At 48.3% G+C, this 26,055-nt stretch overlaps 3 protein-coding genes across 5 annotated transcripts in view; 2 read left to right on the forward strand and 1 right to left on the reverse strand.

The window, feature by feature from the left end:
• LOC137306224 (free fatty acid receptor 3-like) overlaps positions 1 to 26,055 on the reverse strand; it is an 82,030-nt gene that overhangs the window by 19,017 nt on the left and 36,958 nt on the right. For 2 of the 3 annotated variants that reach the window (XM_067975342.1, XM_067975343.1), the window contains exon 3: positions 22,127 to 22,303. The gene's annotated coding sequence lies outside the window, so the exon portion shown is untranslated. Of the gene's footprint in view, positions 1 to 16,047; positions 17,024 to 22,126; positions 22,304 to 26,055 lie in introns of those variants that run through there. The other variant, XM_067975345.1, reaches the window with a different exon arrangement.
• Positions 408 to 9,133, forward strand: LOC137306226 (hepcidin-like). The gene is made up of 3 exons (XM_067975346.1): positions 408 to 645; positions 1,722 to 1,778; positions 5,531 to 9,133. The coding sequence occupies exons 1-3, from the start codon at positions 553 to 555 to the stop codon at positions 5,645 to 5,647; spliced, it is 267 nt and encodes an 88-aa protein (XP_067831447.1). The 5' UTR covers positions 408 to 552; the 3' UTR covers positions 5,648 to 9,133.
• Positions 11,830 to 26,055, forward strand: part of hamp (hepcidin antimicrobial peptide) — a 34,520-nt gene continuing 20,294 nt past the window's right edge. Inside the window, exon 1 of the mRNA XM_067975349.1 lies at positions 11,830 to 11,976. Coding sequence (XP_067831450.1) covers positions 11,920 to 11,976 — 57 coding nt within the window. The 5' untranslated portion in view covers positions 11,830 to 11,919. The remainder of the gene's footprint in view (positions 11,977 to 26,055) is intronic.

Here is a 26,055-nt window from a genome sequence, read left to right on the forward strand (position 1 = left end):
CTCCTTTAAGACGCTCCTTAAAACCTCCCTCTTTGATCAAGTTTTTGGTCACCTGTCCTAATGTCTCCTTAAGTGGCTCAGTATCAAATTTTGTCTGATTTACGCTCTTGTGAAACGTCCTGGGGAGGTTTTTACAATGTTAAAGGCGCTGCATAAATGCAAGTTGCTGGTGTGATTCATCGCAGTGGGGTGGGAAACACATTTTAACTGAGTTTTTCTCTGAGAGTTCGGGGAAATCTGTAACTGGGGCTGGGTGCATTAGCAGTTGCAAAATGTGTTGTTGTTACACACCGCTCTGCCCACCCCCTGCATTGCTATCAGTGTTGACCTTAGCCCTCTTTCAGTCCATACCCACCCCCCCACTGTGTGTATTCCTGTGCCTGTTCCAATGTAAACATCAGGCGTTTGGGAAGGTATAATTCCAGGAAGCTCTCCCTTAGTCATTCACCACCACCCCCCCTCCAGGTGCTGGGGTATAAATGGGAGCGTTATCCCTGATCCCAAATCATAGCCTCAGCTCAGAACTAGGAGATCGGAGAGACATCAGCAGAGATGAGAAGCTCCCAGATGAAAGTGTGCCTAGTGTTGCTCAGCCTGGTTCTGCTTGCCTGTGTCCACATGAACCAGTGCTTGTCCTTGTCTAAGGTGAGTGGGGAGATTTCACTTTTCATAATGAATTGCTTGTATTTAGAGAATGTTATGCTGACTCTGTGTATATGCACGTGTGACTCCGTCTTCTATCTGGTGTGACGATTACATTTTAATGCTCATCTTGCATTTTAGATTTCCTTTTTCATCCTTCCGTTTGTTTCCTCTCAGTTTCTCCCTCAGAACTTCTCTCTCTCCTCCTCCACGTCCTCCCTTCCTCTTTCCCCTCTCCTCCCTTTCTCCTGCTCTCCTCTTTATCGCTCGCCCTTCTTTCACCTCTCCTCTTTCTTCCTTTCTCTTCTCTGTCCCTTCCCCACCCCGACCCCCTCACCATCTTGGCTCAGAGGGTGTCTCTCTCTCTCTCGCCTCTGAGTCAGAAGGTCGCGTGTTCCAGCCCCCACTCCAGAGACTCGAGCCCCACAATCCATGGCCGACAATCTCCGGTGCCCAGTACTGAGGGAGCGCTGCACTGTCGGAGGGTCAGTACTGAGGGAGCGCTGCACTGTCGGAGGGTCAGTACTGAGGGAGCGCCGCACTGTCGGAGGGTCAGTACTGAGGGAGCGCCGCACTGTCGGAGGGTCAGTACTGAGGGAGCGCCGCACTGTCGGAGGGTCAGTACTGAGGGAGCGCCGCACTGTCGGAGGGTCAGTACTGAGGGAGCGCTGCACTGTTGGATGTGCCGTCTTTCGGATGAGACGTTAAACAGAGGCCCCGTCTGCCCTCTCAGGTGGGACGTAATAGGTCCCACGGGCACTAATGGAGGAAGAGCAGGGGGGAGTTCTCCCCGGTGTTCTGGGGCCAATATTTATCCCTCAACCAAAGTCACTAAAAAAAAATTATCTGGTCATTATCACATTTCTATTTGAGGGATCTTGCTGTGCGTAAATTGGCTGCTGCGTTTCCTACATTACAACAGTGACCACACTTTAAAAAGTGCTTCATTGGTTGTAAAACGCTTTGGGACATCCTGAGGTGGTGAAATCACTATAGAAATGCAAGTTCTCTCTCTCTTTCTCTCTCTCTCTCTCTCTCTCCCCTCATGCTGTGTACTGACGACATCTCTCCTGTTACAGATAGAAACTGAACATGATTCCCTGACGAATGAGGAAGCCGTGGATCCTCCAGCCACAGTAGGTGAAATTTATTCCTCGTTTTAAAGCCCATCCCACACTCACCTTTTCTGCAGAGCATGTCTCGATATCAAAGAGATTTCAATGGCCATGAAATTGGGCTCGAAACGCAGCCAATCAAGTACTTTTTTTTTCTGGAGTGGGACTTGAAACCGTGTCCTGGGGCCAATATTTATCCCTCAACCAACATCACTAAAAGACAGATGATCTGGTCATTCTCACATTGCTGTTTGTGGGATCTTGCTGTGCACAAATTGCCTGCCGCGATTCCTACATTACAACAGTGACTGCACTTCAAAAAGTACTTCATTGGCTGGGAAGCGCTTTGGGACATCCTGAGGTGGTGAAAGGCTCTATATAAATGCAAATTCTTTTCTTTCTTATGCTCCACACGAGCCTCCTCCCTCCCTACTTCATCTCACCCTATCAACATATCCTTCTACTCCTTTCTCCCTCGTGTTTATCTAGCTTCCCCTTAAATGCATCTATGCTATTCGCCTCCTAAGCTTTCTGGGCTCAGTTAAGTGAGTTGTTCCCGTATGGGGAGAGAGTATTCAATAACAACAATGAAAACGGATCAGCCAGGAGGGGCTGAATGGCCTCCTCCTGCTCCGATGAGTGAGAAACCCACCCCAGGTAGTGCCTGATATGGCGCGTCCTCCAATTCTGGCCTGTTGTCCATACCCCCACTCCCTTCGCTCCACCATTGGCGGCCGTGCCTTCAGCTGCCTGGGCCCTAAGCTCTGGAATTCCCTCCCTAAACCTCTCCGCCTCTCTCTCTCTCCTCCTTTAAGACGCTCCTTAAAACCTGCCTCTTTGACCAATCTTTTGGTCACCTGTCCTAATATCTCCTTATGTAGCTCAGTGTCAAATTTTTGTCTTATAATCGTTCCTGTGAAGTGCCTCGGGATGTTTTACTATGTTAGAGGTGCTGTACAAATACAAGTTTTTGTTGGTGTAACATGGAAGGGACACTCCCAGAGAACAGAGCGACTGTGTACCCAGCATATCTAATCTCTTCCACTGAACAATCGATTTGAACGCCAGCCAAAGCATTTCTGATATCAGGTCCTTATTTACAGCCGGGAGATCCTAACGATAACTGTGTCTCCAACATAGATAGAGAGTCTGATTGACTAGCATGCAGATTAAGGCACAGAATAAAGGAAAGAACTCCCATTTCTACAGCGCCTTTCACAACCTCAGGACGTCCCAAAGCGCTTTACAGCAAATAAATTGCTTTTTTTGAAGTGTGGTCACTATTGTAATGTAGGAAACACAGCAGCCAATTTGCGCACAGCAAGATCCCACAAACTTCAATGTGATAAATGACCAGATCATCTGTTTTTTCTTAGTGATGTTGGTTAACGGATAAATATTGGCCCCAAAACACCGGGGAGAACTCCCCCTGCTCTTCTTCGAAATAGTGGCCATGGGATTTCTTACATCCCACCTGAAAAGGCAGACGGAGCCTCGGTTTAACATCGTCGGATAGAGGAGAGGGAGGGAAGAAGCTGTTCAGGTTTTAATATCTTTGCAGAACCCAAACCCATCACAAAGGGCCATCAGGTCACTCAACAATACCCACATTGGCGTCAGTCTTGGGGGAGCAGCTTGGTTCAGCGGGACAGTACTCTCACCTCCGAGTTAGAAGAACCCTCCGCCCATAATCCAGGCCGACACTCCCGGTGCCAATACTGAGGGAGCGCTGCACTGTCGGAGGGTCAGTACTGAGGGAGCGCTGCACTGTCGGAGGGTCAGTACTGAGGGAGCGCTGCACTGTCGGAGGGTCAGTACTGAGGGAGCGCTGCACTGTCGGAGGGTCAGTACTGAGGGAGCGCTGCACTGTCGGAGGGTCAGTACTGAGGGAGTGCTGAACTGTCGGAGGGTCAGTACTGAGGGGGCGCTGCACTGCCGGAGGGTCAGTACTGAGGGAGCGCTGCACTGTCGGAGGGTCAGTACTGAGGGGGCGCTGCACTGCCGGAGGGTCAGTACTGAGGGAGCGCTGCACTGCCGGAGGGTCAGTACTGAGGGAGCGCTGCACTGTTGGAGGGTCAGTACTGAGGGAGCGCTGCACTGTTGGAGGGTCAGTACTGAGGGAGCGCTGCACTGTCGGAGGGTCAGTACTGAGGGGGCGCTGCACTGTCGGAGGGTCAGTACTGAGGGAGTGCTGCACTGTCGGAGGGTCAGTACTGAGGGAGTGCTGCACTGTCGGAGGGTCAGTACTGAGGGAGCGCTGCACTGCCGGAGGGTCAGTACTGAGGGAGCGCTGCACTGCAGGAGGGTCAGTACTGAGGGAGCGCCGCACTGTCGGAGGGTCAGTACTGAGGGAGTGTTGCACTGTCGGAGGGTCAGTACTGAGGGGGCGCTGCACTGTCGGAGGGTCAGTACTGAGGGAGCGCTGCACTGTTGGAGGTGCCGTCTTTCAGATGAGACGTTAAACCGAGGCCCCGTCTGCCCCTCTCTGGTGGATGGAAAAGATCCCACGGCCACTATTTCGAAGGAGGGCGGGGGGAAGTTCGCCCCGGTGTCCTGGTATCCCATAACAACCATCATCCAAACAGATGATCTGGTCATTTATCACATTGCTGTTTGTGGGATCTTGCTGTGCGCAAATTGGCTGCCGCGTTTCTTACATTACAACAGTGACCACACTTCAAGAGTATTTCATTGGCTGTAAAGCAGTTTGGGTCGTCCTGAGGTTGTGAAAGGCGCGATAGAAATGCAAGTTCCTTCTTGAAACAGCACTGCAGGGTACTAGGTACAAGGAAATAGCGTTGTTTCAAATTGAATTTGTTCTTTTTTAGCAAAGGAGCTTGATGCAATCTATTATCTGACAGTTTGAATTGTAAGGTCTTTAGCCGGTTTTGTACAATTTCCTTGATATCCCTTAATACCCTTGGCCAACAAAAATCTATCGATCTCAGCCTTGAAAGTTGCAACTGACCCCCAGAATCCACAACCTTTTTGGGGGGGAGAGAGTTCCAGATTCCCACTCCCCTTTGTGTGAAGAAGTGCTTCCTGATTTCGCTCCTGAAAAGCCTAGCTCTAATTTTAAGATTACGTCCCCTTGGAGAGGGTGCGGAGGAGATTTACCAGAATGGTACCAGGGATGAGGGACTTCAGTTCCGTGGAGAGACTGGAGAAGCTGAGGTTGTTCTCCTTAGAGCAGAGAAGGTTAAGGGGAGATTTAATAGAGGTGTTCAAAATCATGAAGGGTTTTGATAGAGTAAATAAGGAGAAACTGTTTCCAGTGGCAGGAGGGTCGGTAACCAGAGGACACAGATTTAAGGTAATTGGCAAAAGAACCAGAGGGGGAGATGAGGAGTCATTTTTTTGACGCAGCGAGTTGTTCTGATCTGGAACGCGCTGCCTGAAAGGGCGGTGGAAGCAGATTCAATAATAACTTTCAAAAGGAAATTCGATAAATACTTGAAGGGGAAAAAATTGACAATTGATAGCTCTTTCAAAGAGCCGGCACGGGCACGATGGGCCGAATGGCCTCTTTCTGTGCTGTAAGGTTCTATGTCCCCTTGTTCTCGATTTCCCCCCAACCGGAGGAAATAGTTTCTCCGTCTCCACCCCCAGCGAATCTTTTTAACATTTTAAACACCTCGATCGGACGGTCCCCTCAACCTTCAATGGTCTAAAGTTGGATGCCAATAGGTCAGAGGTCGCCAGTCCCCCTGCTTCGCTTGCTTGGCCGATGGCCTCCCGGAATGTGCTCACTCTTTCTCCTCCCTCTCTTCCAGGGATCCCTGTTGCTGCGTGAGAAGAGGTGGACCGATGAACCTCACTGCCGCTTCTGCTGCGGCTGTTGTAACAAGAAAGACGCTCGGATCACCTGTGGAATCTGCTGCAAGTGGTAGGCCATGGGGCCTGACCAAGGAAAGCCTTCTGCAGCAGGCCGGAAACCTCGGCGGTTCTTATTTATTGCCTGCAAGCCATTTAATGCTGCTGTTTCTCACCATTTCCAATTGTTAAATGTCTACCTTCTCCATAGAATTACACTGAGTCTACCGCACAGAAACAGGCCATTCGGCCCAACTGGTCTATCCCGGTGTTTATGCTCCACATGAGCCTCCTCCCTCCCTACTCCATCTCACCCTATCACCATATCCTTCTATTCCTTTCTCCCTCATGTGTTTATCGAGCTTCCTCGTAAATCCATCTGCACTATTCACCTCAACTACTACATGTGTTAGCGAGTTCCACATTCTCACCACTCTCTGGCTAAAGAAGTTTCTCCTGAATTCCTGATTGGGTTTATTGGTGACTCTCTTATATTTATGGCCCCTCTGTTTGTGATAGCTCACTGGGTGCAGTGACACATCACACTTTCGAAATGTGGAAACTCTTATAGAATCAGAGAATGCCACAGCACAGAAGGAGGCCATTCAGTCCATAGTGCCTGGGTTGGCTCTTTGAAAGAGCTATCCAAGTAGTCCCACTCCCCCTGCTCCTCCCCCGTAGCCCCTGCACATTTTCCCCCTTCAAGTATTTATCCAATTCCCTTTTGAAAGTTATTATTGAATCTGCTTCCACCGCCCTTTCAGGCAGCGCATTCCAGATCAGAACAACTCGCAAAGTTTCTTCTGCATTGCAGCAGTGACTACGGCCTGATATTAGGAGGGTGGTGGGTTCGCAGAGGGGGGTCGACTGGGCGCATGGGTAACGCACGGAATCGCAGGCTAATTGAAGCCACTTGCCTGTGCTTCCGGGTTTCGCGCTGGAAAGCTGCGCAGCGGGCGGACTGCGCACCCGCATCAATAAAGCCTATGATGCGGGTGCGCGGTCCGCCCGCTGCGGACTGCGCACCCTCCACTGACTGATGCTGCAGAAAGGAGCCATAATTACAGCATGGAGCAGCCCAGGGGGAAGGCTGCTCCCAGGTTTAATGATGCCTCACTCCAAGTCGTACTGAATGGGGTGAGGAGGAGGGGGAGGACAGAGATCCTCCCCTCCGGCGGGAGGGAGGAAGTGGCCTGCCTCTGCCACCAAGAAGGCCTGGCTCGAGGTGGCAGAGGAGGTCACCAGCACCACCAACATATCGCCCACCTGCATACAGTGCAGGAGGCGCTTCAATGACCTGAGTAGGTCAGCCACAGTGAGTACACTTACTCATTCCCCTACACTCCGTCTGCCACATCACCGCCCCCACCCCACATCTCCTTCTGCACTGCCAACACTACTCTGTCACATACCCCTCATACGCACTCAAACCTCATCCTCATCTTACCTGCACTTACTCACCTCGCCAGTACTCATCCCACCATTACCACTCAACCCAATCCTCATACAATCTCATGGCTCTATCCCATACTCACCCTCTCGTGCATCTCCCTCACAGTCAGCCTCACCCAACCTGCCACTACCTGTGCTGCAGCCACAGGGCATGCATCACATATGTGCAGTGGGCAGCGTAAGGCAAACGTGTCGTGAGCATGAAGGGGATGCACAAGGGTGTTTGAGGGTTTGTCATGGTTTTTACTTATATTTAATTTCTGATCAACTCACATTACATATTATATTGTCACCACTACTGCCACGTCTTTGCGAATCTTGTCTGGTTTGTGCAATAATACCCTTTCCTGAGGATCACTATGAAGACCCACAACTGATGCCACCCATTGTGTCACTGCAGAGTGGGTGTAGGTGTATTTGCAGGGCTATTTAATGCGCAGACGACTGAGAGACGTTGGTGATGTCCCCGGTGGCACCCTGGAAGGATGTGGAGGAGAAGTTGTTGAGGGCAGTGGTGACTTTGACAGCGACAGGTAAGAAGATGGTGCTCGGGCCAGCCGGGAGCAGCTCGGTATGAAGGAGGCTGCAGATGTCCACGACTACATGTCGAGTGACTCTGAGCCTCCGTGTGCACTGCTGCTCAGAAAGGTCCAGGAAGCTGAGCCTTGGTCTGTAGACCCTGTGGCGAGGGTAGTGCCCTCTGCGACGCATCTCTCTCTGCAGTTGCCCTCCCTCCTGCTGTACAGGTGGATGTGTCACAGCACTGTGTTGTGGAGCTCCACGTGTCAGAGGTGGACGGCGTGGCCGGCGAGGCTGGTGAAGCTGTTCGTCCTCCGAGGTGGTCATGACTGCAGCTACGGCGGCCCCCATCCGGAAGATGTACGTTTGAGGGGGTCCGCAAGGTAGGTACATGTGTCTGGACACCGGGGTAAGTGTGCAAGTTGGTGAATTTTGTTGTGAGGAGGAGGGTGGTAGAGGCCAAACTTTGTCCAAAGTGACAGAGTGGCCTCCTGCAATGAGTGAGGATCTCCCCCCTCACCTGTCAAATGGACCTTTGCAGCTGCCACATGCTGATGGCTGCAACACGTCCATTTGAACTGGGAGTGTTTCCCCCAGTACGGGAAACAGTCCCAGTTGTTTGGAAAATCCCACCCCTCCTAAAATATCATATTAATCAGGTCTCTAAACGACCTGAAATACCTAAATGATTACCTTAAATGCCACCCCACTGGCTTTAATTGCCGGCATGAGTCCCACATGCGGGGGCTGCGCGCGCATGTCAGCGCGTCACTGGGGAACCCGGAAGTGGGCGGGTTGGAGCCGGGCTCCAGATCCGCCCTGGGAATCCCCGATTTTCGCAGCCCCCCCGCCACGGACGCAGCCGCTCGGGGGGTGCGAAAATCGAGCCCGACATTTCAAAAAGCGCTTTGGGACGCCCTGAGGTCGTGAAAGGCGCTATAGAAATGCAAATTCTTTCTTTCCTTGTTGGACATCGTTCAGTGGAAGTGTCCAATTCAATGGGGGGAAGCCACAATTTGCTGATAAAATGGGAAGAGCAGCTTCCAGGTTTTGAAGTGTTGAACAGTGGGTTATAAAAAAGACTTCTATTAAATTTCAGAACTCACAACTTCTGCTGTTAGACACGCTCGCTGCCTCAAGTAATCCTTTCTGCAGATGTTTCATGTCCTTAGTTTGTACGAAGTCAATGTAACTGTCCTTTCTTTTGTACCAACAATCTGTACTTTTAATACAACCTGGGTTTCTGAGATGAATCCCTCAGTGTTACGATTGACGATGTGTGTGTGTTTGGAGTCTTACTCCCACTTCATTGGAACAGGGGATAAGAAGGCGGCTCACCACCACCTTCTCGAGGGCAATGAGGGATGGGCAATAAATGCCGGCCTCGCCAGCGACGCCCACATCCCGTGAACAAATAATAAAAAAAATCGGGAGAGAAATAAAACGGGCCCCCAATTTGCTATTGCCCGTTTTACTCTCTCACACAAAGATCGACCCACACAATGTGATCTTGCTGCAGTTTCAACCAGCAGGACATAATTTGTAAATATTGTTATATTTTAAATAAAAAAATTACTTTTGTCTTTACGAAATGTCTGACTTGGTTTTTCGATCAATGGTTCCGTTCCCCAACCCGAAGAATTAAACTCCCCCCACTCCAAATCGGTTGAATCCAAATTGTTATGAAATCTGGGACTTAGAGGAAAATAGTAACAAATATCACACAGAGGAACGATACCCCAACACAGTAACACATCACACAGAGGAACGATACCCCAACATAGTAACACATCACACAAAGAGGAAGCAAACCCCAACACAGCAACAAATATCACACAGAGGAACTACACCCCAACATAGCAACAAATATCACACAGAGGAACTACACCCCAACATAGCAACAAATATCACACAGAGGAACGATACCCCAACACAGCAACAAATATCACACAGAGGAACGATACCCCAACACAGCAACAAATATCACACAGAGGAACGATACCCCAACACAGCAACAAATATCACACAGAGGAACTATACCCCAACATAATAACACATATCACACAGAGGAATTATCTCCCAACAAGTAACACATATCACACAGAGGAACTATACCCCAACATAGTAACACATAACACAGCGGAACCATACCGCAACAAGTAACAAATATCACAAAGAGAACTATATCCAAAAAAGTGACAAATATCACACAGAGGAACCATACCACAACACCGTAACAAATATCACACAGAGGAACTATACCCCAACATAGTAACAAATATCACACAGACGATCTATACCCCAACATAGCAAATAATATCACACAGAGGAACTATACCCCAACACAGCAACAAATATCACACAGAGGAATTATACCTCAACAAGAAACAAATATCACACAGAGGAACCAAACAACAACATAGTAATAAATATCACACAGAGGAATAATACCCCAACAAGTAACAAATATCACATGGAGAACTATACCACAACAAGTAACAAATATCACACAGAAGAATCATACCCCAACATAGTAACACATCTCACATAGAGGAACTATACCCCAACATAATAACAAATATCACACAGAGGAACTATATCACAACATAGCAACACATATCACATGGAAGAACTACACCCCAACACAGTGACAAATATCACACACAGGAACCATACCACAACACAGTAACAAATATCACACAGAGGAATAATACCCCAACAAGTAAAAAATTTCACATAGAGAACTATATCCCAACAAGTGACAAATATCACACAGAGGAACTATACCCCAACACAGTAACACATATCACACAGAGGAACTATACCCCAACACAGTAACAAATATCACACAGAGGAACCAAACCCCAACAAATAACAAATATCACACAGAGGAACTATAACCCAACAAGTAACAAATATCAGAGGAACTATACCCCAACAAGTAACAAATATCACACAGAGGAACTATACCCCAACATAGTAACACATAACACAGCGGAACCAAACCGCAACATAGTAATAAATATCACACAGAGGAATAATACCTCAACAAGTAACAAATATCACAGAGAGGAACCATACCCCAACACAGTAACAAATATCACACAAAGGAACCATACCCGAACAAATAACAAATATTACACAGAGGAACCAAACCCCAACAAGTAACAAATATCACACAGAGGAACCATACCTGAACAAATAACAAATATCACACAGAGGAACCAAACCACAACACAGAAACACATAGCACTCAGAGGAACCAAACAACAACATCGCAATAAATATCACACAGAGGAACGATGCCCCAACACAGTAACAAATATCACACAGAAGAACTAAATCCCAACACCGTGACACGGATCACACAAAGGAATTATACCCCAACATAGGAACAAATATCACACAGAGGAACTATAACCCAACAAGTAACAAATATCAGAGGAACCATACCCCAACACAGTAACAAATATCACACAGAGGAACTATACCCCAACACAGGAACAAATATCAGAGGAACCATACCCCAACATTGTAACAAATAACACACAGAGGAACCATACCCCAACAAGTAACAAATATCACACAGAATAACCATACGCCAACAAGTAACAAATATCACACAGTGGAACCATACCACAACATAGTAACAAATATCACAGAGAGGAACCATACCCCAACACAGTAACACATATGACATAGAGGAACTATACACCAACAAGTAACAAATATCACACAGAGGAACTGTACCCCAACACAGTAACAAATATCACACAGAGGAACTATACCCCAACAAGTAACAAATATCACACAGAGGAACTACACCCCAACATGGTAACACATATTACACACAGGAACCATACCTCAACACAGTAACAAATATCACAGAGGAACTATACCCCAAAACAATCTGGGCCAATATTTATCCCTCAACTAACATCACCAAAAAACAGATTATGTGATCATTTCTCACATTGTTCTTTGTGGGATCTTGCTGTGCGCAAATTGGCTGCCACATTTCCCACATTACAACAGTGACTACACTTCAAAAAGTCCTTCATTGGCTGTAAAGGGCTTTGGGACGTCCTGAGGTCGTGAAAGGCGCGATAGAAATGCAAGATCTTTCTTTCTTTCATGTGGGAATCAATCGCGCCGATCTGGAGTTGGGAATGTGCCATCTGACTCCAGGTCCCAATTGAGCTGGGGAGCGGGAACTCCCAGAATAGGTTTGGCTCTTCACTGCATCACTTCCTGATTCTCTGGGGAAAATGTTCTTTCAATCAGATCTCCAAAACCTCAGCCCCTTGTCTGCCTCAGGACCTTCTGGTCTCTGTATCAGTGAGATCACAAGATTTCACCCTGAAAACACTGCAGTAAAATGTCCGCGTGTTCGATCATCATTTTCTGGAAAATACCACCAAATCTTCTGCTGAAAGTAAGTGGAATTTGTAATATCTTTTTGGAGCAGAAAATAAACCTGCTTTTTTTTTGTTCAATTGAGAAGCTTAGATTAAAGGTCAAGATTGAGTAGGAGAGAAGATGAGATAAATCGGGAGGTAGTGATTGGGTGACACCAACCCTGGTTTGAAAACTTGTAGATTGTACAAGGACGGGGGGATTGGAAGAGGACGCACTGTAGTGTTCAAATCCCTCCATGGCCTCGACACCCCCCCTCCCTATCTCTGTAACCTCCTCCAGCCCTACAAGCCTCCGAGATCTCTGCGCTCCTCCAATTCTGGCCTCTTGCGCATCCCCGATTTTCATCGCCCCACCATTGGCGGCCGTGCCTTCAGCTGCCTGGGCCCTGAGCTCTGGAATTCCCTCCCTAAACCTCTCCGCCTCTCTCTCCTCCTTTAAGATGCTCCTTAAAACCTAGAGGTAGATAGGGCTTTAAACTAAATAAGTTGGTGGGCGGGGGGTGAGGGTCCCGATGGAGAGAAATCTAGAACGCTAAAGAGAAAAGACAAGGAAGCAGTGCAGGAAAGTGATTGGGGTAAGGATAACCAGATTGTGTCAGAAAGGGACGGAGTGTACAAACAAATGAGTGAACTAACAAATAGGGTCTTGATAAGATAAAATGGTAATAAGACAAATAGGGCCATCATGCAAAAAAACATTAAGATGTCTAAAAATGTTAAAAAGACAAATCTAAAGGCACTGTGTATCTGAATGCACGAAGCATTCGTAATAAGGTAGATGAATTAACAGCGCAAATAGATGTAAACGGATATGATATAATTGCGATTACGGAGACATGGCTGCAGTGTGACCAAGGCTGGGAGCTGAATATCCAAGGGTATTCGATATTTAGGAAGGACAGGCAAAAAGGAAAAGGAGGTGGGGTGGCGTTGTTGGTAAAGGATGAAATCAGAGCAATAGTGAGAAAGGATATTGGCTCAGAAAATCAAGATGTAGAATCAGTCTGGATGGAGTTAAGAAGCACCAAGGGGCAGAAAACACGGGTGGGAGTTGTCTATAGGCCTCCAAACAGTAGTGGTAATGTAGGGGACGGCATCAAACAGGAAATTAGAGATGCATGTAACAAGGGTACTACAGTAATCATGGGTGACTTTGATCTGCATATAGACTGGCCAAACCAAATTAGCAATAATACTGTGGAGGATGAATTCCTAGAGTGTGTACGAGATGGTTTTTTAGACCAGTATGTTGAGGAGCCAAACAGGGAACAGGCTATCCTAGATCGGGTAATGTGGAATGAGAAGGGGTTAATAAATAATCTTGTTGTGTGGGGTCCTTTAGGGAAGAGTGACCATAACATGATAGAATTCTTCATTAAGATGGAAAGTGAAGTAGTCCAATCTGAAACTAGGGTCCTAAATCTAAACACAGGAAACTATGAAGGTATGAGGAGTGAGTTGGCTATGATAGATTGGGAAGCTTCATTAAAAGGCATGACGGTGGATAGGCAATGGAGAGCATTTAAGGAACGAATGCATGAATTGCAACAATTATACATTCCTTTCTGGTACAAAAACACAAAAGGAAATGTGGCCCAACCATGGCTAACAAAAGAAATTAAGGATAGTATTAGATCCAAAGAGGAGTCATATAAAGTTGCCAGAAAAAGTAGCAAGCCTGAGGATTGGAAGCAGTTTAGAATTTAGCAAAAATGGACCAAGAGATTGATTAAGAGGGGAAAATAGAGTATGAGAGTAAACTTGCAGTAACGTAAAAGTGGACTGTAAAAGCTTCTACAAGTATGTAAAAAGATAAAGATTAGTGAAGACAAATGTAGGTCCCTTACAGTCAGAAATGGGAGAATTTATAATGGGGAACAGGGAAATGGCAGAGCAATTAAACAAATACTTTGGTTCTGTCTTCACGGAAGAGGACACAAATAACTTCCCAGAAATGCTAGGGAACCAGGGACTAGTGAGACGGAGGAATTAAAGGAAATTAGTATTCGTAAAAAAATAGTGCTGGAGAAATTAATGGGATTGAAAGCCAATAAATCCCCAGGGCCTGATAATCTGCATCCCAGAGTACTAAAAGAGGTAGCCATGGAAATAGTGGATGCATTAGTTGTCATCTTCCAAAATTCTAGATTATGGAACAGTTCCTGCAGATTGGAGGGTGGCAAATGTAACCCCACTATTTAAAAAAGGAGGGAGAGAGAAAACAGTGAACTACAGGCCGGTTAGCCTAACAACAGTAGTAGGGAAAGTGCTAGAGTCTATTATAAAGGATGTGATAACAGGACACTTAGAAAATATCAACGGGATTAGACAAAGTCAACATGAATTTATGAAAGGGAAATCATGTTTGACAAACCTACTGGAGTTTTTTGAGGCTGTAACTGGTAGGATAGATAAGGGAGAACCAGTGGGTGTGGTTTGTTTGGATTTTCAGAAGGTCTTTGATAAAATCCCACATAAGAGGTTATTGTGCAAAATTAAAGCACATGGGATTGCTGGTAATATACTGGCATGGATTGAAAATTGGTTAACAGACAGAAAACAGAGAGTAGGAATAAATGGGTCGTTTTCGGGGTGGCAGGCAGAGACTAGTGGGGTACCGCAGGGATCAGTGCTTAGGCCCCAGCTAGTCACAATATATATCAATGATTTGGATGAGGGAACCAAATGCAATATTTCCAAGTTTGCTGATGACACAAAACTAGGTGGGATTGTGAGTTGTGAGGAGGATGCAAAGAGCCTTCAAGGAGATTTAGACAAGTTGAGTGAGTGGGCAAATACATGGCAGATGCAGTATAATGCAGATAAATGTGAAGTTATCCACTTCGGAAGGAAAAACAGAAAGGCAGAGTATTATTTAAATGGTGATAGATTGGGGAATGTTGATGTACAAAGGGATCTGGGTGTCCTTGTACACCAGTCACTGAAAGCAAATATGCAGGTGCAGCAAGCAGTTAGGAAGGCAAATGGTATGTTGGCCTTCATTGCAAGAGGATTTGAGTTCAGGAGCAAGGATGTCTTACTGCAGTTACACAGGGCCTTGGTGAGACCACACCTGGAGTACTGTGTGCAGTTTTGGTCTCCTTAGCTGAGAAAGGATATACTTGCCATAGAGGGAGTGCAGCAAAGTTTTACCAGACTGATTCCTGGGATGGCAGGACTGTTGTATGAAGAGAGATTGGGCGACTCGGCCTGTATTCACTCGAGCTCAGAAGAATGAGAGGAGATCTCATTGAAACACATAAAATTCTGCCAGGGCTAGACAGACTGGATGCAGGGAGGATGTGTCCCCTGGCTGGGGGGTCCAGAACGAAGGGGGTCACATTCTCAGGATACGGGGTAGGACATTTAGGACTGAGATGAGGAGAAATTTCTTCACTCAGAGGGTGGTGAACCTGTGGAGGCTAAGTCACTGAATATATTTAAGAAGGAGCTAGATAGATTTCTAGGCACAAAAGGTTTGGGGAGACAGCAGGAACATGGTATTGAGATAGAGGATCAGCCATGATCATATTGAACGGCGGAGCAGGCTCGAAGGGCCGAATGGCCTACTCCAGCTCCTATTTTCGATGTTTCTACCTCTTTGACCAAGCTTTTGGTCACCTGTCCTAATATCTCATGTAGCTCGGTGTATATTTCTGTCTGATTTATGCTCCTATGAAGCCCCTTGAGACGTTTTACTACGTGAAAGGCGCTATATAAATGCAAGTTATTATTATTGGTGCAACTAGTTGGGATAGGAACGTATTTCAAGTGGGGAAAAAGCCCCTTGATGACTAGCCAACCCATTGAATTATCCCCTATTCTTTATACTGCATCATCTGGACAGGGTCAGTACAGAGAGAGGAGCACAGAAGGAGGGAACGGTACTGTAGTGGTTATATTTCTGGGCTAGTAATCCAGACTTATAATCCAGTAGAACGTGAATTTAAATCCCACCATGGCAGTTTGAGAATTTGAATTCAGTTTAACATTAAAAAAGTTTGGTCTGAGTAAAAGCTGTTGGAATGTTGTAAAAACCCCACTGGTTCACTAATGTCCCTTTCGGGAAGGAAACTTGCCGTCCTTACCCGGTCTGGCCTATACGTGACTCCAGTCCCTCCACTGATCTGGTTGACTCTTAACTGCCCTCTGAAGTGGGTCCTAGTGAGACACTCGGTTGTATCAAACCCCACTTCCAGCGGTTCAAGAAGGCGGCCCACCTCCACCTTCTCAGGGCAACTCGGGATGGGCAATAAATGCCGGCCTCGCCACATCCCCAGAATGAACAATAAAACAGGGAAATGCAGAAATCATTTATAAAGAGCACAGGCCAGCAAATCTGCTCCACCCCGATCCTATGGGCCATTCAATGTCGATCCAGATTAATATCTCTCGAACCCTCAATCCTTCTTCTCAAAGTGTAGGTCCTTCCATGTAGCCAATACCCTATAGGGGAAATAAACCTTTCAATCTATAACCCCACTCGAAGTTCATGAATTCTCAACTCGTTCCCTCTCTAGACCTGTCCAACTAAAATAGCTTGCTTTCTTCAACCTCATCAACGCCTTTCAATAATTGAAGATCCGGATCATGTTGTCCCCTCAGTCTTCTTTTCTCTGCTGAGAATAAGTGTAATGGCTTGAGTCTTCAATCATAACTTGGTTCCCTGAGGCCTGGGATCATTCAGGATTCACCAAATCCTCTCCAATGCATCCATATCCTGTTTCACCAGAATGCTACCTGGGGTTAAAAGGGTTAAATTACGAGGACAGGTTGCATAGACTAGGCTTGTATTCCCTCGAGTGTAGAAGATTAAGGGGTGATCTAATCGAGGTGTTTAGGATGATTAAAGGATTCAATAGGGTAGATAGAGAGAAACTATTTCCTCTGGTGGGGGGAGTCCAGAACATGGGGGCATGACCTTAAAATTAGAGCCAGGCCGTTCAGGGGTGATGTCGGGAAGCACTTCCTCACACAAAGGGGAGTGGAAATCTGGAACTCTCTCCCCCAAAAAGCTGTTGAGGCTGGGGATCAATTGGAAATTTCAAAACTGTGATTGATAGATTTTTGTTGGGCAAGGGTATTAAGGGTATAGAAGATTAAGGGGTGATCTAATCGAGGTGTTTAAGATGATTAAAGGATTCGATAGGGTAGATGGAGAGAAACTATTTCCTCTGGTGGGGGGGCGGGTGAAGTTGCTGTAGCAGATCGAGGCGTTGCCCTCGCCCGAGGACACGAGGTGGTGCAGCCCGGACGCCTCCACGAGGAAGATGAAGGAGATATGTCCTGCGACGATGAGCCAGACCCCAAGGCAGATCATGCAGGAATACCTGGGCCTCTTGTACATCTTGTACTTGATGGGAAAGGCCACGCTCCGGTACCTCCCGACGCTCAGCGCCGTGAGAAATAAGACGCTGGCGTAGATCGTGCTGAAGTGGAAGACATTGAAGATTGGGCAGAACATCTCGGGCAGCACCCAGGCATCCCACGCTGCCTCAAGCACCTTAACGGGTAGAAACGCAATGAAGAGGGAGTCGGAGATGCTCAGATTGATCATGTAGATGACGTTGGGCGTGGGTTTGCGTCTCAGCTCCTTGAAGAACACGTAGAGGGCCATGACATTGGAGGGTGCTTCCAGGATGAAGGTGACACAGTAGACTGTCAGCGATAAGACGTCAAGGTAAAACTTCGGGTTTCCCATGTTGAGTCATGTTAACTGCAACCAACAGCGAAGAGTTAGTCAGCGGGAGCCAACACCGCACGTTTAAATATTCCAACCCTCTCCCATCTTCCACCGTCCATGAACTTCAGCTCCTCCGAAACTCTGCTCCCCCCGTATCCTAACTCGCACCAAGTCCCTTTCACCCATCACCCACTGTGCTCGCTGACCTACATCGGCTCCCGGTCCGGCAATGCCTCAATTTTAAAATTCTCAACCTTGTTTTCAATCCCTCCATGGCCTCCTCGCCCCCTCCTCCCTATCTCTGTAACCCCCTCCAGCCCTACAACCCTCCGAGATCTCTGCGCTCCTCCAATTCTGGCCTCTCGCGCTTCCCCGATTTCCTTCGCCCCGCCATTGGCGGCCGTGCCTTCAGCTGCCTAAGAAAGATGAAAGAAAGAGCTCCCATTTCTATCGCGCCTTTCACGACCTCAGGACGTCCCAAAGCTCTTTACAACCAATGGAGCACTTTTGAAGTGTAGTCACTATTGTAATCTGGCAATCGTGGCAGCCAATTTGCACACAGCAAGCTCCCACAAACAGCATTGTGATAAATAACCAGATAATCTGCGCAGTGATATTAGTTGAGGGATAAATATTGGCCCCAGGACACCGGGGAGAACTCCCTCTGCTCTTCTTCAAAATAGTAGCCGTGGGATCTTTTATGTCCACCTGGGAGGTCAGATGGGGGCCTCGGTTTAACGTCTCATCCGAAAGACGGCACCTCCGACAGTGCAGCGCTCCCTCAGTACTGACCCTCCGACAGTGTGGCACTCCCTCAGTATTGACCCTCCGACAGTGCGGTGCTCCCTCAGTACTGACCCTCCAACAGTGCGGCGCTGCCTCAGTACTGACCCTCCGACAGTGCGGCGCTCCCTCAGTAGTGACCCTCCGACAGTGCGGCACTCCCTCAGTCCTGACCCTCCGACAGTGCGGCGCTCACTCAGTACTGACCCTCCGACAGTGCGGCGCTCCCTCAGTACTGACCCTCCGACAGTGCAGCACTCCCTCAGTACTGACCCTCCGACAGTGCGGCGCTCACCATGTACTGACCCTCCGACAGTGCGGCGCTCCCTCAGTACTGGCACTGGGAGTGTTAGCCTAGATTACAGGGCTCGATTCCCTGGAGTGGGGGCTCGAACCCATGACCTTCTGACTCAGAGACAAGAGAGAGAGAGAGAGAGGGAGAGAATCACTGAGCCAGGGCTGACACGGCTGCCTAGGGCAACTGGGGATGGGTGATAAATGCTGGCCTTGCCAGCGATGCCCACATCCCATGAACGAATAAAAAAAAAGGCCCCGAGCTCTGGAATTCCCTCCCTAAACCTCTCCGCCTCTCTCTCCTTCTTTAAGACGCTCCTTAAAACCTACCTCTTTGACCAAGCTTTTGGTCACCTGTCCCAATATCTCATGTGGCTCGGTGTCAAATTGTGTCTGATAATCACTCCTGTGAAGCGCCTTGGGACGTTTTACTACGTTCAAGGCGCTATATAAATGCAAGTAGTTGTATCTACAACTATAGCTCGAGAGTGAATCGAATCAATGTCCATCAATTGTACACGTGACATTTCAGAACAGAGTGACGACACAAAGCAAAGATTAATATCGACGGAAGTAACTGCAATAACAATCACAGTTGCTTGGAATACTGCACGAAGTCTCAGTTCGGCACAATCCACTAATCTTAATTGAGCATTTAGCAAAGCTTTCAGGCTGTTCATTAAGCAAGAAAGAGAGAAAGGACAATACTGTTCTCTTTGGACTTGACGTAACTGTTCAAAATAACGAGTTTTATGAGCCGAGGAACAGGAGGCCATTCAACCCCTCGAGCCTGTTACATAGGAACAGGAGGAGGCCATTCAGCCCCTCGAGCCTGTTACATAGGAACAGGAGGAGGCCATTCAGCCCCTCGAGCCTGTTACATAGGAACAGGAGGAGGCCATTCACCTCCTCAAGCGTCTTCTGCCATTCAATTAGATCCTGGCTGATCTGTATCTTAACTCCATTTACCCGCCTTGGTTCCGTAACTCTTAATCCCCTCACCCAACAAATATCGATCAATCTCAGTTTTGAAATTTCCAATTGACCCCCAGCCTCAACAGCTTTTTGGGGGAGAGAGTTCCAGATTCCCACTCCCCTTTGTGTGAAGAAGTGCTTCCCGACATCACCCCTGAACGGCCTGGCTCTAATTTTAAGGTTCTGCCCCCTTGTTCTGGACTCCCTGCACCAGAGGAAATAGTTTCTCTCTATCGACCCTATCGAATCCTTTAATCATCTTAAACCCCTCGATTAGATCACCCCTTAATCTTCTACACTCGAGGGAATACAAGCCCAGTCTGTGCGACCTGTCCTCGTAATTTAACCCTTTTAGCCCTGATATCTGCCTATCGTGACAGGATGTGGATGGAAGAGGAGCCAATTCTCGCCTTGTGGAGATGAAATTAACCATTTTTTATTGGTCGTAACAATTTTGACGCAGTTCTTAAAATGTTTAAAATAAGCAGGTTATAGCAGGACAGAGAGGAGTTGTGCAGAACTGCGTTAAACAGCGCTCTGCTACAGGCTGTTAAAGGGTTCATTTTTAAAAATTCGTTCATGGGATGTGGGCGTCGCTGGCAAGGCCGGCATTTATTGCCCATCCCGAGTCGCCCTTGAGAAGGTGGTGGTGAGCCGCCTTCTTGAACCGCTGCAGTCACTGTGGTAATTTCATGCACTTACACACCCAGACACCCACATTTCCCTGGTGCTTATAATAGGCTGAACTACGAAAGAGGTTTATTCACAAATAGAATTATTTGGAGCATCAAGTGATGGAGGTGAGATTACATAGAATTTACAGCACAGAAACAGGCCATTCGGCCCAACTGGTCTATGCCGGTGTTTATGCTCCACACGAGTCTCCTCCCTCCCTACTTCATCTCACCCTATCACCATATCCTTCTATTCCTTTCTCCCTCATGTGTTTATCCAGCTTCCCCTTAAATCCATCTACGCTATTCGCCTCAACTACTCCTTGTGGGAGCGAGTTCCACATTCTCACCACTCTCTGGGTAAAGAAGTTTCTCCTGAATTCCCGATTGGATTTATTAGTGACTATCTTATATTTATGGCCCCCTAGTTCTGGTCTCCCCCACAAGTGGAAACATCTTCTCTACGCCTACCCTATCGAAACCTTTCATAATCGTAAAGATCTCTATCAGGTCACCCCTCAGTCATCTCAGCCTGTTCAGCCTTTCCTGATAGTTATAACCTCTCAGTTCTGGCATCATCCTCGTAAATCTTTTTTGCACCTTCTCCAGTGTCTCTGTATCCCTTTTATAATATGGAGACCAGAACTGTGCACAGTGCTCCAAGTGTGGTCTAACCAAGGTTCTATACAAGTTTAACATAACTTCCCTGCTTTTCAATTCTATCCCTCGAGAAATGAACTTGTTTTGCTTTTTTTTATAGTTTTATTAACCTGTGTCACTACTTTTAGTGATTTGTGTATCTGTACCCCCAGATCCCTCTGCTCCTCCACCCCATTTAAACTCTAATTACCCAATCATTAATTGGTCTATTCATTGGTCACCCAACAAGTGGAAATGGTTTCTCCACATCCCACCCTATCGAACCCCATCGTAATTTTAAAGACCTCAAGCGGGTTTCCTCTCGTCTTCTCCTTTCCAGAGAAAAGTGAGCCAGCCTGCTCGATCTCTCCTGATAGTAGGACACAAGTCGATGGGACATACAGAACATTCCAATCACATCAAAACTAATGGACACCAATCCCACAAACGCTGTCGAACTTTGTACCCGAGCTCCCAATACGACGCTCACCGTTTGAAGCTTTGCACCGAAGCATGACTTTCTAAATTCTACCCACGTCTACAAATTCAACTCGTTCTTTCCTTAGCTGCCAGTCTCCAGCCATCGAATGGAGATTTAGAATCATACAGCACAGTAGGAGGCCATTCGGCCCATCGTGCCTGTGCTGGCTCTTTGAAAGAGCTATCCAATTAGTCCCACTCCCCCCTACGCTTTCCCCAGAGCCCTACAAATTTTTCCTTTCCAATTATTTATCCAATTCCCCTTTTGAAAGTTATTATTGAATCTGCTTCCACCGCCCTTTCAGGCAGCGCATTCCAGATCAGAACAACTCGCTGCGTCAAAATAAAAATTCTCATCTCCCCCTCTGGTTCTTTTGCCACTGCAAACAGTTTCTCCTTATTTACTCTAACAAAGCCCTTCATGATTTTGAACACCTCGATTGAATCTCCCCTTAACCTTCTCTGCTCTAAGGAGAGCAACCCCAGCTTCTCCAGATCACTGAAGACCATCATCCCTGGTCCCATTCTGGTAAATCGCCCCTTAACCTTCTTCTCCGCTCCAAGGGGAACAATCCAGCCTTTGGCAGGAAACTTTCATTTGCTTTCTCCGATCTAACGCTCGGCCGCCTTTCACTGTACCTCTTGTCTGGAACTGGAGCAACAGTGTTACACCCAGGGATTACTCCCTAGACAGGATGCCGTTGGACATTTCTGACTCTGTCTTGAGAAGATTGTCCTCGATGCTTGCTTTGTGGCTCCCCCGATCTTGCAATGACTTTGTTCGAGAGCGTTGCTGCCGGTGTCGTGTTTAACTGCCTGTGAAGTGAGCGTCAATACTATAAACATTACTTCATTATTCGGGCAGACTCATGTGCAAACACCAATCTCCAGGATGCGGTCAGCGTCTCTGGACTTAACTCAGAGTCATTTCTCGATGGTTGTCTAATTAAGCATTCACAACAAGGCCATATAAGAGCAGGGGAAGTTCTCCCCGGTGTCCTGGGGCCAATATTTATCCCTCAACCAACATCACTATAAAACAGATGATCTGGTCATTTATCCCAGTGCTGTTTGTGGGATCTTGCTGTGCGCTAATTGGCTGCCGCGTTTCCCACATTACAACAGTGACATACGGGCCCGATATTAGGAGGGCGGCGGGTTGGCAGCGGGGGGGTGGACTGGGCACGTGGGTAACGCGCCCAGTGAATTCGGGGTGCTCCGCACATGATTGCAGCTTAATTGAAGGCACTTAGCTTTGCTTCCGGGTTTCGCGCTGGAAAGCTGCGCAGCGGGCGGACTGCGTACCCGTGTCATAGGCTGTCAGCTGGAGGAGCCCTATTTAAAGGGGCAGTCCTCCACTGACTGATGCTGCAGAAAGGAGCCAAAATTACAGCATGGAGCAGCCCAGGGGGAAGGCTGCTCCCAGGTTTAATGATGCCTCACTCCAGGTATCATTGGATGGGGTGAGGAGGAGGGGTGAGGACAGAGATCTTCCCCTCCAGCGGGCGGGAGGAAGTGGCCTGCCTCTGCCACCAAGAAGGCCTGGCCCGAGGTGGCAGAGGAGGTCACCTGCACCACCAACATATCGCCCACCTGCATACAGTGCAGGAGGCGTTTCAATGACCTAAGTAGGTCAGCGAAAGTGAGTACACTTACTCATTCCCCCACACTCCGTCTGCCACATCACCGCCCCCACCCCACATCTCCTTCTGCACTGCCAACACTACTCTGTCACATACCCCTCATACCCACTCAAACCTCATCCTCATCTTACCTGCACTTACTCACCTCGCCAGTACTCATCCCACCATTACCACTCAACCCAATCCTCATACAATCTCATTGCTCTATCTCATACTCACCCTCTCGTGCATCTCTTTCACGGTCAGCCTCACCCAAACTGCCACTACCTGTGCTGCAGCCACAGGGCATGCATCACATATGTGCAGTAGGCAGCGTAAGGCAAACGTGTCGTGAGCATGAAGGGGATACACAAGGGTGTTTGAGGGTATGTCATGGTTTTTACTTATATTTAATTTCTGAGCAACTCACATTACATATTATATTGTCACCACTACTGCCACGTCTTTGCGAATCTTGTCTGGTTTGTGCAATAATGCCCTTTCCTGAGGATCACAATGAAGACCCACAACTAATGCCACCCATTGTGTCACTGCAGAGTGGGTGTAGGTGTATTTGCAGGGTTCTTTTGTGCAGACGACTGAGAGGCGTCGGCGATGTCCCTGGTGGCACCCTGGAAGGATGCGGAGGAGAAGTTGTTGAGGGCAGTGGTGACTTTGACAGCGACAGGTAAGAAGATGGTGCTCAGGCCAGCCGGGAGCAGCTCAGCATGAAGGAGGCTGCAGATGTCCACGACTATATGTCGAGTGACTCTGAGCCTCCGTGTGCACTGCTGCTCAGAGAGGTCCAGGAAGCTAAGCCTCGGTCTCTCGACCCTGTGGCGAGGGTAGTACATTCTGCGACGAATCTCTCCCTGCGGTTGCCCTCCCTCCTGCTGTGAAGGTGGATGTGTCACAGCACTGCGTGGTGGAGCTCCACATGTCAGAGGTGGACGGCATGGCCGGTGAGGCTGGTGAAGCTGTTCGTCCTCCGAGGAGGTCATGACTGCAGCTACGGCGGCCCCCATCCGGAAGATGTACGTTTGAGGGGGTCTGCAAGGTAGGTACATGTGTCTGGACACCGGGGTAAGTGTGCAAGTTGGTGAATTTGATTGTCAGGAGGAGGGTGGTGGAGGCCAAACTTTGTCCAAAGTGACAGAGTGGCCTCCTGCAATGAGTGAGGGTCTCCGTCCCCCACCTGTCAAATGGACCTTTGCAGCTGCCACAGGCTGATGGCTGCAACACGTCCATTTCAACTTGGAGTGTTTCCCCCAGTACAGGAAACAGTCTCAGTTGAGATGAAAATCCCACCCCTCCTAAAATATCATGTCAATCAGATCTGCTAATGAACTGAACTATCAAAATAATTACCTTAATTAAAGCCGGCGGTAGTCCCGCATGCGGGGGCTGCGCGCGCATGTCAGCGCGTCACTGGGGAACCCGGAAGTGGGCGGGTTGGAGCCGGGCTCCGGACTCGCCCCGAGAATCCCCGATTTTCGGAGCCCCCCACCCCGCCACGAACCCGCCGTCTCAGATGTCCAAAAATCGAGCCCTATAAATCTGTTTTTTTAGTGATGTTGTTTGAGGGATAAATATTGGTCCCAGATGAGAACTCCCCCTGCTCTTCTTCGAAATGGTGGCGTGGGATTTCTTATATCCCACCTGAGAGGGCAGACGGGGCCTCGGTTTAACGTCTCATCTGAAAGACAGCACCTCCGACAATGCAGCGCTCCCTCAGCACTGACCCTCCGACAGTGCAGCGCTCCCTCAGTACTGACCCTCCGACAGTGCGGCACTCCCTCAGTACTGACCCTCCGACAGTGCGGCGCTCCCTCAGTACTGGCCCTCCGATAGTTCAGCGCTCCCTCAGTACTGACACTGGGGAATGTCGGCCTGGATTATGGGGCTCAAGTCTCTGGAGTGGGGGCTCGAACCCACGATCTTCTGACTCAGAGGCAAGCGAGAGAGCTACCCACTGATGAGGACCAACTCTTGTATCTGCCGTAGGAGTGAACTAACTGGTCTTGTACGAGTAGGGAAAGAATTAAAGATTCTCCTGAAGGGAACACAAAGGGGCCCCTCTGGCTGATCCGATATCTGGGAAAAGCTTGGCGGGGATTGTTGTTTGTGGACGGGGGGGAAATGATTAACCCATGCCGGGGAAGAGACCAGGTTCCTTGATTTCAAAAGCACACAAGGACAAAACATTCTGGCAGGTAATCTGCGGGACACACGCGCGTCATCAACCTGGAGGTCAGGCATGTGTGGGGAAGGGTCGTGTCTTATCACCGCTGGAATGAACTGACCGGGAGCTGCCCCTGCCAGGAATGGTCAAGCAATTCTTGGCCAGCCATGTTGTCGCCAGGCCTTCGATCACAGGCGCCACGGCAACGCTGACTGAAAGTCCACAAACAAAACCTGTGCCCTGATTGCAGACGGGACCCTCCCCTGCTCTCCTCCCCCGGACCCCCGGACTCCTGTCACCACAGGAACAGAAGTAGGTCCATTCAGCCCCTCGAAACTGTTACCATAGGAACAGGAGGAGGCCCATTCAGCCCCTCGAAACTGTTACCATAGGAACAGGAGGAGGCCCATTCAGCCCCTCGAATCTGTTACCATAGGAACAGGAGGAGGCCCATTCAGCCCCTCGAACCTTTTCCCCATTCAATTAGATCATGGCTGATCTGCTTCTTAACCCCATCTACCCGTCTTGGTTCTGTAACCCTGAATCCCTCGATACCCAACAAAAATCGATCAATCTCAGTTTTGAAATTTCCAATTGACCCCCGGCCTCAACAGCTTTTTGGGGGGAGAGTGTTCCAGATTTCCACTCCCCTTTGTGTGAAGAAGTGCTTCCCGACATCACCCCTGAACGGCCTGGCTCTAATTTTAAGGTTCTGCCCCCTTGTTCGTGACTCCCCCCACCAGAGGAAATAGTTTCTCTCTATC

Source organism: Heptranchias perlo, chromosome 42, assembly GCF_035084215.1.
Source record: "Heptranchias perlo isolate sHepPer1 chromosome 42, sHepPer1.hap1, whole genome shotgun sequence".
Lineage (NCBI taxonomy): Eukaryota > Metazoa > Chordata > Chondrichthyes > Hexanchiformes > Hexanchidae > Heptranchias > Heptranchias perlo.

Bases quoted from the DNA above. Each gene is read 5' to 3' on its own strand.
- LOC137306226 (XM_067975346.1), top strand. From the start codon at position 553: ATGAGAAGCTCCCAGATGAAAGTGTGCCTAGTGTTGCTCAGCCTGGTT. The intron at 646-1,721 runs GTGAGTGGGGAG...CTCCTGTTACAG, and splicing joins AGTGCTTGTCCTTGTCTAAG to ATAGAAACTGAACATGATTC. The intron at 1,779-5,530 runs GTAGGTGAAATT...CCTCTCTTCCAG, and splicing joins CCGTGGATCCTCCAGCCACA to GGATCCCTGTTGCTGCGTGA.